The following is a 14,461-nucleotide window of genomic DNA, read 5'->3' as shown; positions in this document are numbered from 1 at the left end:
GGATTTATGGCATTTACTCAGTGCTGATAGGTGGAAAAACTACTTGAACAGGGATTTTTTTTTCTTAATACATGCCAAGATTGTGTGGCTGTAAAAATAGAAACGAGTTAGAGACAAAAGGATGCTGACAGATTCTTAACTAGGAGCACTATTTGTTTACTGCACTATACACCAAAGTCAATCATTATAAAGATTCACGATGGAAGTTGGTTCAATTGTGCCCAGACGTCAAAGCTAGCTATCTGATGAGTTGCTGTGCCATAGCTTGATCTATGTTTCTATCAAATATGTTAAGTATAAACTTCATTCATACTGGCCAGAGAAATACTGCACTACCCCTCCTCAAGAAAGTGCAACTTAATGCTTTAGGACTTATAAGGCTTGTTATAATGCTGCATGATGATTGAATATTGGCATTTTTCAGACGAAGGAGGAGGCAGTTAAGTCATCTACATCTTAGTAAACCCATTTTGAAAACAAAAAATCAAGAAAGCAACAAAATCAATCAGCTCTGTCACACTACTTGCAATTTTCTCATTTGATGGTTTTTGAACTTTGTTTTTTTTGTTTTTGTTTTTTTCCAAAAATCTGACCATGTATTCAGAAACGCCTCACTGCACACTACTTCGGCTACACATGTAGGTAACACTTGAATCATTTTGTTAAATCACAGCCACTTTGATTATGTTATGTTTCCGATGATATAAACATTGGAAGGCACAGTGGTAACATTGTAGCATTCTAACCTTGTACCTCTGAAAATCCCAGAATAGGGTCACAAACGCAACATTACGTTCAGACAAACTCTTTTTGCCATTTCTCGGTAATGCTGCTTGTAATATCTACACATGATGTGACTTTTAAGTCCTGTGTTCCCAAAAGACTGGAGAAACAACTTTCTACTTATTTATGAATGAAAAGCAACATCAGGGTCAGCATTTGATCCTGCACTACCCCTCCGGAAGCAGAGTTGGCACTACAGGTTACGGTAACAAACCAGGGAAAGGGACAGAAATAAGACCCCCCGCCCCCAAAAGAAAGAAAAAAGAAAAAAGAAAAAAGAAAAAACAAAAAACAACAAAAAAAAAGAAAAAAGAAAAAAAGAAAAAAAAATCCGTATTTACAGTAAAATCTTTCTTTTAAAAAAGTTAATCAGTACTATTTTTTTACAGGAGAAAAAAGTCTGAAACAAATGAACAAAAGCTTACCATAGTCACTAAATTTTTAATATATATTTATATATATATTTATATATATATTTGTCATAGGTCTATAAGATCCATCTGTTCCTCCTACCCTAAGGAATGGCTAATGTCATCACTTCGTTGTCATCAGGACGTTTGCTGGTTTTGTTACTAGGGCAGCCGAGCTTCCCTTATTCAATATCCAGTAATTATAAACACTAGCTGACTTGAATACCAACAAAAACGTTCATGTAGTTTTCTTCAGAAGTACACTTTTTCATTATTGCAAGTTTACAATTTTTTAAATTAAATATTTTTTTTCAGACTTACAAATTAATTATATTTTTTTTTTTTCCAAAAGAAGTTTAGGCACAAATGCATTGCTCCACAGTGTGGAAAGATTGCCATTCAGTCTCTGGGCTGCGCCTCGGCTTGCACACGCCGCTTTGCACATTCTGAATGATATGTTAGAGGGTCGCCCCTCAAGTTGCACTTTTTTCTTTCTTTTTTTTTTTTTGTGTGTTTTTCGGTTTTTTGATAATTGGGAATGCTGAAACCTCTTGCGTCTGCGATTCATAACTACTCAGACTTGTCTTATATTACAAAAAAAGGGGTTAAGGAGAAGTGTTTATGTGGGTTTAAGATAATACAGCTGTTAAGGAAGTGGTCTCTTGTATTAATGAAGCAATGTGGCAGCTTGGACCTGAGAAGGGAAAAAGAGAGGAGAATTAATTCATACGCTTAACACAGAAGTAGACGTTTTATTATTAAAACATTTTCCCTCCCAAGGGAAAGAAAAGAGAATCTGTTCATCTGGGGGAAAGCGGACTTTCCTGAGTGACGCCTTGGCGAAGAGGGACTGACCGGGGAAAGGGTGCCCGAAATGGCTGAGAACACACTTGCCCTTTTACATCTGTCCCATGTGGTTCGACGCATCCCCCATTCCAGGGTGCGGGCCCGCCAAGGAGAGCGGGGGAGGCTCCGAGGACACCTTCTCCTCCTCCCTTCTTTTCAGACATGCGGCTTTCGGGTTCAGATTCCTTTCTGTGGAAGATGGAAGCAGAGCATTTGGTTAGCGCCGTGGCGTCTGGTAGAGGGCAGGACGGCACTCTTCTGCGCACCTGCTGACCCTCTCTCCGAGTCTCTCTCGACAGGACCGAGCGAAAGGAAGAGCTAGGAAGGGCACGCGGTGATCCGAGGGGTCAGTCCCTAGCACTAGTCCGACGACTGAGAAGGCCCGTGGCAGCATCCTAACGTCGCCTTACTTGAAAGAGAATCCTGTGACTTCACCACGGAAGCAAGGGGAGCCGCCTCCCAGATTCAGACGTGATCTGCCCTTGACCCAGCTGCTCTCAAGGATGCTCAAGGTCAGCCAGCCCGTCTCCACCCACTCGGCCGCTTCCACCGGGAGGCGGCGGGCTGGTACTGACCTCGGACTTGCTGCTCCAAGCTGAGGATGACGGCCACGGCTTGGTGCAGGATCAGGAGCTTGGTCTGGGGCTTGTCGCTCTTGAGGTGGAGCTGCACCATGCGGCCGAGCTCCTTGAAAGCCTCGTTGATGTCGCGGACACGCAGGCGCTCGCGGGCGTTGTTCGCCATCCTCCGCTCCTTCTCGCGCTCCGCCTTCTGCTCGGGGGTCAGGTCCTCGTCGTCATTATTGCTGTGGGACAGAAGGGATGCGACATTTTCTAATGGTGTGGGGAAAAAGAAGGTGTCTACATTAGTGTTGTTTTCTTCCAGAGTTTCCAGGGAATGTGTCCATTTCCGGCTGCCATGGGTAGCAGGATTTTACATCCACTTGAACTTGGGACTAAAACGGTGCTGACAATCCACATGCAAGACATTCGGTTTCTCCCAGACATTCAACCCAAACAGAACAGGAAAGGTTAAAGTTAGGGCCCCAAGTGCACTCCCGCTGATGCAGGGCCAAAGGGCAAACACAGCTCGGATCAATGAGGCTACACTGTGCAAAGCGGGTCACCGCCAACTTAGCCTTTTGTCCATGTTTCACCATTAACGAGCTTTGAAGGCGTGGCCAATCCACTTAACGTATCTGAGTCATTTTCTCCATGCAGTTAAAAGAAAAAAAAGGTTAAAAACGTCATAATCTCCTTGCCTTTTCATATCACGGATGTTTATCATCCTCAAAACAAGCTGGGAAAACCTGACTTAACGTCCACTACACAGAGCAAACAAAACAAAATACCAAGCACCTACTAGTTATAAATGACCATGATCTCATTGTGAGTCAAAAACGAAGTCCAAAAGCTAATCTCTGTTCATGAGAACCAAAATATTACATGATTCATAGCAAAGGCATGGCTGGAGCCAGTAGAATCTGGAAAGGCAAGATTACTTCTGTCTGTTTCTGGGTGTCATGTTCACAGATTAGGAACTTTTGAATGGAGGGCAAACAGGATGATGGGCCATCTGGAAAGCATGTCGTATGAAGGTTTCATGATATCAGGGCTTCAAATATTTCATGGGTGATCGTATTAATAAAAAGAGAGAGGCATGAGAGATGTATTGTCTCAGAAAGCAGAACAAAACAGAGACCTCTGAGTGGTAGAGACTGAGTTAACATGAGCAAGAAGCTTTTTGGGTATAAGAGATGTCATAAGAGATACACAAAATGAAGGAAACGTCACTGGAAAGTAACAGCTTCCTCATTATATCAAACGATGTGGAGGGGACCATTTGTAAGGATGTTAGTCTAGAAGTTCAAGCACGATCTAAAGGACCACGGAGGTTAAGCTCTCCTCGAAAATTCCATGAATCCGAAATGTGCCCAGAATAGAGATGTTAATCATGACATTTCAGATCGGGAAGACATGGGGTAAGTTATCTAGTCAATTCAATGCACACTTAATGAATGTTGGCTTTACATGTATGGATCTGAATCTTCTACTTTGGAGAATCTCTGGGTAGCTTCCAAATTGCACTAAAGACCAATTATAGCTGAGAAGCTCCAGTCAGTGAAAAATGGGAGTGGTATCCTTGGGTTGCAAGCACATGTTGCCAATACACATGATGTACGTAAGCCAAGAACACTTGTAAGGGTGGGGAAAAGGAAGACACCAAAGGAAGATGCTTTAAGACTTGGCTTGTCTCCCTGTAGGTTAAACTCCCTTCCAGATGGGACCATCCACCACAGAGGAGTGCTGGTGGACACACAACTGCCCTGAACCAGTGGGAAAAGGTTCTTCCTATGCCATCTGGTCCTTCTCACTTCTTCTGCCAAACCCTCCTCCTCCTCCTCACCTGTGGCTTCTGCTGACAGGGAGGCAGCCACGGCTACCGTGAATTCGCATCCACATCCCGCAACACAAATAGGACGTAAGACATGAAATGAGAACAGAGCCGAATCTCTGCTGGGCCCGTCCTGAAGCTAAAATCTGGGCAACATTTTTAAACATTGAACACGTTGCCACAGCTTTCACAACATTGCCTTGGAAAGTGGGAACTTGTTTTCCAAAGGTATTCAGGCTAATAACTAATTAGAGTTGGTTATTCACTCGTAAGTATGAAATAGATTGGTTATGCAAAGAAAACTGCCTAGTGTTGCCTTACATCACAGGCTTAGAGACATAAGCCAATGCCACCAGCGTAACCTTTTAAAAGAAGCGGGTTCTTAACAGCAAGTTAAAATGTTGTACTGAAATCTACATGCATGAGTCATATAGAATCTATATGCATAAGTCAAGGCCACTAGTCAAATTACTAAGAACTGAATGGACTGACAGAGGTGATGGGAGAGCTGTGAAAGCCCCCACCCCTGTCGCCATGAGACAGGAAACTCTGCGGAGATGGTGGGAGGGGAGGGGTAGGGAGCTTTTAGGACTTTTGGATAAGAAAATCCATCCCAAGGGGCATGTTCTCAATTCCTAAAGGGCATTAGAGCTAAGCCTGAGAACAACAGCTTTTAGAAGGGGATGTGCAGTCACAGCACGATTGATTTAACTTACAAATAAAAACAACCCAAGGGAACTGAGGCAAAGAACCTGGGTGTCACCGTGTCCCCAAACCACCTGATCATCAGATTAGGATTCACATTCCAGGAAACAGATTCTAATTGAAAGATATCAGATTATTTAAGAAAACCAACCAGAAGCTATTTTCCTGCAGTTGTATTTTCTGTAGAAAGGAGTATCTGGGAGAAAAAAGTGAGCAACTTCGGTATCATCATCATCATCATCATCATCATCATCATCATTATTATTATTAAATACCAACACGCTTAAGATAGAGCTGGGAAATCAGTGCTTTCTCACGTTCGAGAGAAGAGAAAAGTCATAGCTGCATATACCTCAGCTGCATTTTCAACATGGCTAAGATCTCTTTTTAGAAATATTTTGGAAAGATCATTTCTGACCAAATTCGCAGAATAAGCATAGTTCTTTTTTTTTTTTTTTAAATCAACCGTTTGCACTTGAATCAGTTACAAATTGTCTGCACTGCGTGCAGTGAGCACGAGGTCCAAATTCGTAAGTGCAAAGACATTTTAGGCTTCCCTAGAGGGCCGGTATCTTAAATGATACTTTAGCACCTCTAGAGCAAGTCTTGAAATTTCTTTTCAGCTGTAGATTTACCTGCCAGGAAAAAACTGAGTAGTTTCTTCCTGTTCTGTTCACTTCATCAAAGTCCAATAAAGGAATTAAATGAAGCGACAGTATCATATACTGTTACCTAGATCTTGACCTAGTAATCGATTTGATATCCTTCTTGTCGTCATCTAACTTCTTGTCCTCGGAAGACTTCGTGTCCTGAAGGTTCTCATCGCCCTCGTCGTCGGATTTGATCTCCGAGCTGCCGGAGGAGACGCTCTGGCCCTGCAAGCCTGGCGGCATGCCTGCCGGAAAAGGGAGAGAGAGAGAGAGAGACCAGGTGACGCTTCCACGGAAGACCCGAGGCACCAGCACACGCTCTGCGGATTGTGGAGTTGTGCCTATACCCTTCAGCTGCTGAACGGTGATCCTCCTGCCGTGGTTTCTTTTTTTTTTTTTTTCATGCTATCTGGTGAAGTTTCAAAAATGCACCTGTGGAAGCAAGTTCTCTTTGCATTGGCTCCGAGGTTAAATTCTATTTTGCAATCTTTTGGAGTAGATGGTAATTTCACTGTCTACAAAACATCAACTTAATTGCAATGAAAATCATAATCATGAAAATCACACACCTCAATGTTCTGATTAAGAACCCAAGTAAATATCAGCTATTATATTGAGTTTCTTCCATATGCAATGATTTAATAGAAAAATGTCCTTAAAATATAATTCCCAGGGAGTAAGCTAAATATGTACAGTCAAGGCTTCAATAGATACCCTAATGATATTCTGAAATTAGGCTTCGCTTATCCTCGAGGAGTAATCAGCATTTAAAAATGGTACATATGGAAAGCAGTTAGCTGCTCGCTGAAGAAATTTCTAGCTTTAACCACTGCTCAACTTTTAAGATCACAATGCATTTCAACTTTCAGGATCACAGTAGATTTTAATACGTGACCGTCGTGTATCCACTTATTTCTAAGGTAGAAGCATGTCTATTGGGTATTCTCCTCTATTCGTAGGCACTCAAAATTTGGTCTGTGGTCCAGAAGGAACCTTATCGCCAGAACTCTTCAGAGATGCATTTTAACAAGATCCTCAGGTCATGCCTACGTAGGCTAAGTTTAAGAAGCGGTGATCATCTCTTTCTCCACATACATAATTAATATTTGTACAATGTTTAGCAGGTGAAAAAAAGCTTCTGCCTATCGCCATGGCAGTGTTATCATCTTTATTCCAAACACGGAGGGAGGGTCATAGGAGAATGTTATTTAAGGGTCTGCAAGTCCCCGGGCCAGGCGGTAGCCCAGGGAGCAGGGGACCCAGGTCTGGCCCCTACGACGTCACTCCCCGGGGTCATGAAAAGCTGCCTGGCATCCGTGGTTTGAGGCAGTCGTGGCGGGGCGAGCGGAAAAGAGTGAAAATCATTCCACCAAGTTCCAGTTTTGAGACGTACCTACATTTCCTTCGATCTTAAACGACAAAAACAATGTCCTTCCTTCCTATTCATTTGGAAATATCATGTTCAGGCTACAACTAACCACATTAGAGGACCTGAATGAGGAAAATGTGGAAATAGCTAAAATAAAATTTCCTCTCATCAGGCTGTTGTCTCATTCCCTGCTGAGAGAGGACCAGGATCTCAGAGGATGTTTGAGCAAAACAGTTCCTGAAGAAACACAATTAGCCGGCTCCGTTCTAACTACTTTCCCATTCGCTTACCATTTTTGTACCAAATTTGACTCTTGGTTTTTTGCCAGCGCTTCCTGAGAGACGAATGCCAAGGACGCCTGGGATCAACACTGGAGTTGCTATTGTCTAAGCGAGGGCAGGGTGCCTTCGGGGGCGGACCTACCTCTGTAAGGGTCCTGGGGTGGGTTCAAATCAGGGGACGTTGCAGACTGGACAGGAAGCTGCGGAACTGGAACCTGGTTTGGCACAAGAGAATGGCTGCCTCTGAGGGCCACACCGTCTTCACGATGGGCCCCAACCTGTAAGGGTGAGAGGAACGGCAAGAGTTTAGCGGGAACCAGAGGGAGGGCAGCGAGGACCTGCGGGAGGAAGACGGGCCTGGGAAGAACGAGACTCCCAAATGCCTTTCACTAGAGGGCGCTGAAGGACCACACTTGCACCTACAGTCGCCAGCAAAACACTTCACACTCCGTGAGATGCCGCGCGGTACATCCAGTGACAAATATGGCAGAGGAGCTCAGGCAGGTAAAACGTCAAATTGTCTCCCAGGGTGCTGCAGTGGAGCGCACTGATTCGTACCCATCTGTCTTCTATCATGTCCGCCAACAGATCTGACAATTATCTTAATGCCCATATGCTTAATTGTGGGCTTCTCAATTCCCCCATTGCTATCGGAAATCCTACAGGAATTTCAATTTGGCATTCGACTTTCATTTCAGGGGATAAGATTCTCAGGCCTGCCATTTTTTTTTTCCATAATGCCAGCTAAGCCTCTGACAGCGGAAGCTACAGCAGTATGGGACACAGCCCCTGCTCGGTACAAATATAATAAAATGTCACCTGGCTTTCCAAAACGGGCAGCCCATTCCAAATTAATGTTTACTGCATTTCATCAGCTGCTGAGTTCCAAATCCAAAGGGGGACCGTTTCTGCCAATGCCACCACACCGGAAAATGTACCAATAAAGGTTTTATTAAACACACCAGTAATGCCATCATTGCCATGCAAAGATGTTTGGACATTTTTCCATTTTTTTTTTCCTCCCACTATTCTGATCCTAGAAAGACACCATACTCTAAACACTCTTTAGGTTTCCATGAATAAAATTACGGAATACAGCATGATGACTTGGTCTGGAAGAATTACTGCTGAGCTTTTTATTAACTACTACTACCCACTCTGGGGTCCAGAGATGTGGCACTAGTGACAGTGAGACAGCCACTGCGGACTTTATAGCTTAACGCCTTAAAGCAACACCATTAAGCATTTGCAAACCAAGAGGAACAGGACTAGCTGACATTTTCGTTTGCATTTCCGAGGAGTTATTCTCCGAGTCTATTGTTGGGTGAACACGGGTGCGGGACAGTGGGCCTGACACTAACAAAATTTATCCATGAATTTCTACTGCTACGAATCAAAAAGTTCATTTTTTTTCCAATCCCAAAACAAAAACCCTACAAAGCAGAATCTTCCTTCTTTTTGCTGCCAAATGCTTTAGAAGAGTGTTTCCAAAGAACACAACAACAATAAGAATCTGAACCGACAACAATAAAATTCACAGAACCAAAGGAAGTACATTCTATCTAAAGGCAACCTAGTATAAAGTATCACCATTATATAATCCAAAACAGCACAGAAGGAAATAACTCGGGGGGGGGGGGGGAAGGGGAGGGATCGCGTAAATCATACTAATTGCTCAGGTTCAAAATATACCAAGAATATACAGGATTTAAAGATTCGTGAGCATCGGGGAGTATAAATGAATGCTGTGGCTAAGAGTCTAGGGCTGTCTGCCACCTGTGTGCCTGCGTCCCTTCCCAGAACATTCTGAATGGTGGCTATTTCGCTTCTATGTGGGAGCTACAGATGTAAGGGGACCATGATTACCTCCTAAAGCAGCCCATTCCATTTTAATCACAAGTTGGCCTCCTTGTACACTCCACCCACTGATTCTAGTCTCAACTTCTGGTGTTCCATGGAACAAGTGCAAGCCCCCTTTGTCTAGGCAACGCCCCCACCAGGCCACTGCGGTCTCCCCTGGTAACTGACGCCGGATCACTTCCTGGTAACTGACGCCGGATCACGCTGGTCAGGCCCACCGGATGCCCCCAACCATTTCTCACTCGCTCTTGGTCTGTTTTTATATTCGTTCCAAACAAAAGAGTGATTGCTATTTTCCATTCAGGTTTTGATTTGCCACTTTTGTATTTGTGCATTTAGAAGACTCATTCGATCGATGATCATCCTTTCAATCTAAGGTGTCAACTTGTAAGGATGAATTTGCAGGGCTTGAGCAAACGGTAGCTCTTTGAGCTTGTCAATCAATGGTAACGCAAATAAGTCCCATAGTGCTGACGCGTATTTACTGGTATTCCCAATGGGTTTCATCTCTTAAATTTCCATAGAAGATGACTGTGAATTGGAATCACTGAAGGTAACCACAGGTTTGAGTCTAGCAAAGATGGAAATCCCTTTTATGTTAAAAATCATTCTCTTAAAACACCCAAGCTTTCCTTGTAAGCATCCATGATGTAATTTAAGGTTACTATTTTGCTTTTCACTTGAAATACATTCATAGATTGATCCTGCATTTCTTTCTTTCCTTCTAGATCACATTCAGATTAGTTTTTACAAGAGGAAAAAGAGCCCACAACCAATTATCTTTATGCTTTCTCTGCCTCAACTACTATGAAAGACTGAGTAGAAAGAATAAAATAATAAGAGCCAACAATATCTAGATTTTTAACTGTAATTGGCTTCTTTGTTAGCTGTGTAACCATGGACAAGGTATTCAAATCTCAAATGGGAAAATAACACCGAGTGATAGAGAATGAGTCCCATGTTTATTGCAAAGGGAGGAAATATGCAAAGCAACTATTATATAATAGGTACACAGTAATTATAGATACTGTTACGTGAAACTATCTGAAAATACCTGCATACGACATAAAAATAAGAGTCTATGGAGTTTCAAACACCTTCAGAACACAAACTACCTTCATTCATGATCATCTTTGCACTCTCTGTCCCTATTTTGCTCACATGCATTTGATTCTAAATCCTCTTGCACAATGAGAGTAAAATCTTAAATGATATTGTAAGTATGTTTGACAATTATAAAATATGTTTGTTCCAACTATATTTGTTTGGATTTTAGCCATACATATTACACCTAACTTTATTTTCTATAGATCATCTTAGCTCATCTCAAATATACCTAATAATTTTCCATAAAGGAAATTAGGAATAAAGTTACTTTTTTTTTTTTTTTTTTTTTTGAGAAAGTGCATACATGCCTGTTCTATCTCTTGACCTTGAGATCATGACCTGAGCCAAGAGTCAGGCACTTAACTGACTGAGCAGGTGCCCCCTGCAGGTGTACCCAGGTGCCCCTGCTCTTGATGTTTTAAGGCCTCCCATATAAACTATGTACTTTCCAGGGCAAATGAACGAATGATGATGGGTCCAGATCCATGTGGTACTGAGCCTGATTCCTCAGGATCAGTTCCATTGACTGGGACTGTGGACTCGTATTCCAAAGAATTAACGTTGCTTTGTTTGTTTCCTTGGCCACACGCAGCTTGTCCTAACCCTGTTTACTTCTCTTTCAGAAACAGCATTTTTGGTCACATAAGAGACAAAGAAAAAGGAAGACAGACTGGATGGCTAGCCCACTCCATCACCAGAATCCCTCTGAAATAGAAGGAGGAGCCATGTGATATACAAGGTTCAGGGCTCGTCCATCTTCCAAATAATAAATATGTAATAATATAATATGAAGAAAGCAGATTCCTTCAACCTACAAATCAATTCTAGGGATAGCACCTATTTTTAGAAAATCTATACTTCATTAAAGCCCTATTTGGATAATGTTTTCATCTAGGTAAACAATAAAGTTAAAAGCCAGCCTAAAAAAAGCAGTTAATTTTATCAATGCTGTTTGTAATTTTTTTTTGCAATCTTTAAGAATAGTCTTCTTAGTTACATACAATATGGTTTTAGATATGCTTATGCTGAATGTAAAAGACAAAACTCAAATCTCAAAATTATTCCATCAGTGTTCATTGATTGACCCAAGAGTACATTTGTTAAGCCAAGAGATACTTACTAATACAGTTTCGTGCTTGTCGCTCCGGGAGGTGAATAAATTGGATGACCTCGTGGAGCTTACAGTGATCCTCTGAGGCAGTTTTGGGCATTGATTAATTTAGTGTGGCGGTTTTAACAGTAAGTCTCTCAAAGGAAAGGACATTCATCATGATTTCTGTAATTTGGGTTTTGGACCCAGAGAGCTCTTTTGGACTTAAGGCCACTCCTTCTCTTTCATGGGCCATTCCAGCCTCTCTCGTACCTCTACTGGTACCTCTGTCTCTCTGGCTTCTGTCGCCTCCTGGCTACAGCCTGGACGCTCCCTTCATGCATCTCTCAGTACACTCTTTCAGGTTCCTTATTAACTGCTGCGAACTCCCTGTCTTAGTATTTCTGAGTTCAGAACCCCCAGATCATCTGATGGTGAGCTCCTCATTTTGAAGAACCCATGGGCCATCCCTTGAAGGGGCCACTTTAGGGCCAAGTGTCCCCATGAACTGGTTCAATGAGCTACAAAAGAAGAGGGGAGCTCATGTGGTCCAAGCATGGCTGCCCCTTCTGCCCAGATAGCCTGCGCCCCACATCATGGCTCTTGGGTGTAAATATCTAAGCCATCCTGCATCTCAGGTCAAGGTGTAGTCAAACCCTGACACAGTTATCTAAATTCTCCCGTGTTAATGTCACTGGGAATAACTAAATATCTTTAGAAGTACATTACTTCTTTTGAATCAGAAAAGCACCATGTAATTTTAAATAGCCTTACTTTCCAAGGGAAGAATTGATATATTATTTAGAAGCACTTTCCACTCACAGAGTAGAGACTAAAAGGGCTTGTGAAACTTGGAACCCCGTTAGGCCAAACTCGCCATTTTATAGAGAAGAAAGCTAAGGTTGGAGATAGTCAAACATCTAGTAAGAAGAATAAAACAGGATCTGAGCTCAGAAAACTTATAACAGCATCAAACAATTTGATTTGGGGTGTGTGTGTGTGTGTGTGTGTCTGTGTGTGTGTGTCTGTGTGTGTTTATGGGAGCAGAGTTAAGGGACAAAGGGGGTTTTACTTCCTGGAGCTTTTGTTTCCCAAAGTGTGCATACATGTACATAGATGTGTGTGTGTACAGATATGGATATGAAAACCATTTTCTTTTTCTCTATCACAGGGGAAAAACCACCACAGCTCATCACCGATGGCCAAGGCCAAGATGTCTAACTAAATTATAAAATTTAATATTTGCCACAACTCCTCCAACATAAACAGATTTAAAAGACATGCAGCCTCCAATGAGGTGGCTGTTGGCAAGGCTGCTGTCATGTGGGGATCCGCGTAGCGTCCTGGTAAATATCCTTATCCTGATCCTTGGGCTCACAACAAACACCACAAACAAAAAAGACATTCGGTGTTTCTGCTCCCTTTGTTTCCAGGGAGTATTGTGAAAGTAATTATTCTGTTGTATTTAAGAGGCCTATTTCATGGATGGGAAAATGTATTAAATTTCATTTGGCAGTTATTCAATCCTTGTTAATGTTATCTCCAGAGATAACTGCTTCAAAGCCGGCTTTCAGGCCGCCCTTCCTTCCTTTCTACCATAATCCTTCTAAGAGAGCGTAGGCTGCGAACTTCGGGAAACTTGTCATCAATTTCTGGACCAAGCAACATTGATACGAAACTCGACAGGCTACCAGGAACTTTTTGGTATAGCAAAAGAAAACTCTGTTATTAATGGTATCTGGGTCAAATGTTTCCTTTTGACATAGGTGTTTTTAAGAAGAAACAAAATAAGGAAATGGGACAAAGAAAAAAAAAAGCCCCGGTAACTTTTTACTCTTTTTACTTTTCTCTCTTCTCTTTCTCTTCCTCTACAAACACGGAAGAAAAGTCGATGGGCTTTAATTGTCCTTAGACACAGAAGGCAGTGTGGATGTCCGAACGGTCACCTCCCCACGAAATATCAATCACACATGACAGCTGGAGAATGCTAGATTTCAGTCTCAATGATCTCTCCAGCTCTCTCTCATGTTAGAGGAAAGCAAACTTATTTTCCCAAATGTGCAAAACACCGTTTAGTCCAAAAGTGCATCTTTTAAAGAGGTAGGAAGCGGCTATGCAGACTTTAATGGCTCACAGATGGCTCACGGAAGTTCACGGAACGGCAGCAGCGGACGCATTCTGCGGGGAAACAGTCCCGGGGGCACTGAGATGCGGTGGAAACCGAGACCCGCCTCTAATAACCAACTCCTTTGTGCGAGAGAGCCCTAACATCTGGGACGCCCTTCAACCACAAATATCACTTCCATATTTCTCAGTTGAAAAACTTATCAGACGACTTTTTAAAAACTCCTGTCATTAAACATTTAAAGGATTTTTCACTAAAGTCAGAACCGATGCCAGTCTTTGGTTTGGATTTTGATTCTTGGGAGATGTTTACGAGGGAAAGACTCCCTCACTCCAGAGGACACCTGTTTCTTCCCCCAGAAATCTCACAGCTTCGTTTACGCTTTGCCTGAAATTTAAGGTATTTCCTCATTGGGCAATTCTAGGGAGGTTTCTTTAATTTTTATGCCCCAGATGATAAAATAATTTTCTAAAGGGCTTAAACATGATGTAAATGACCCTGACTTGGCAGGCCTGACCTGTCACGTGATCAGGTAGGCCGAAACTCCCAAGAATGTCCACCCAAATGGTTAAAATGAATGATTCTGTGATTTAATTCAAGAGATGCAAATGAGTGTTATCTGATTTCAGTTCATCTTTTTTTTTTTCTCTTCACTTGTACGTTCCATCCATCAGACCTGTTTCATTTCTCTCCTCTGTATCTCCACCCTCTGCCCTCACATCTCTACATGACTTTCCTACAGTGGAAACCATAACTAGATGTGGTCCTCCGAGTGAGAACCTCAGCAGGTGGTTCGTGGAGTCCCTATCACCCCTTCCGGCCCCGGGTAGCAGGTTACTAA

At 42.5% G+C, this 14,461-nt stretch overlaps 1 protein-coding gene across 16 annotated transcripts in view; it reads right to left on the bottom strand.

The window, feature by feature from the left end:
• Positions 1-14,461, bottom strand: part of TCF4 (transcription factor 4) — a 352,222-nt gene that overhangs the window by 2,865 nt on the left and 334,896 nt on the right. For 12 of the 16 annotated variants that reach the window (XM_059139402.1, XM_059139409.1, XM_059139403.1 and 9 more), the window contains 5 exons: positions 7,581-7,716; positions 5,871-6,033; positions 2,615-2,844; positions 2,088-2,228; positions 1-1,887 (listed from right to left, as the gene is read on the bottom strand). The exon at positions 1-1,887 is cut by the window's left edge and continues 2,865 nt beyond it. In XM_059139402.1, coding sequence (XP_058995385.1) covers positions 2,092-2,228; positions 2,615-2,844; positions 5,871-6,033; positions 7,581-7,716 — 666 coding nt within the window. In that variant the 3' untranslated portion in view covers positions 1-1,887; positions 2,088-2,091. The remainder of the gene's footprint in view (positions 1,888-2,087; positions 2,229-2,614; positions 2,845-5,870; positions 6,034-7,580; positions 7,717-14,461) is intronic. The other 4 variants (XM_059139416.1, XM_059139406.1, XM_059139407.1 and 1 more) reach the window with 1 other exon arrangement.

The sequence above is a fragment of the Mustela lutreola genome, chromosome 11, assembly GCF_030435805.1.
Source record: "Mustela lutreola isolate mMusLut2 chromosome 11, mMusLut2.pri, whole genome shotgun sequence".
Lineage (NCBI taxonomy): Eukaryota > Metazoa > Chordata > Mammalia > Carnivora > Mustelidae > Mustela > Mustela lutreola.
This window is presented reverse-complemented; position numbering and strand designations above follow the sequence as displayed.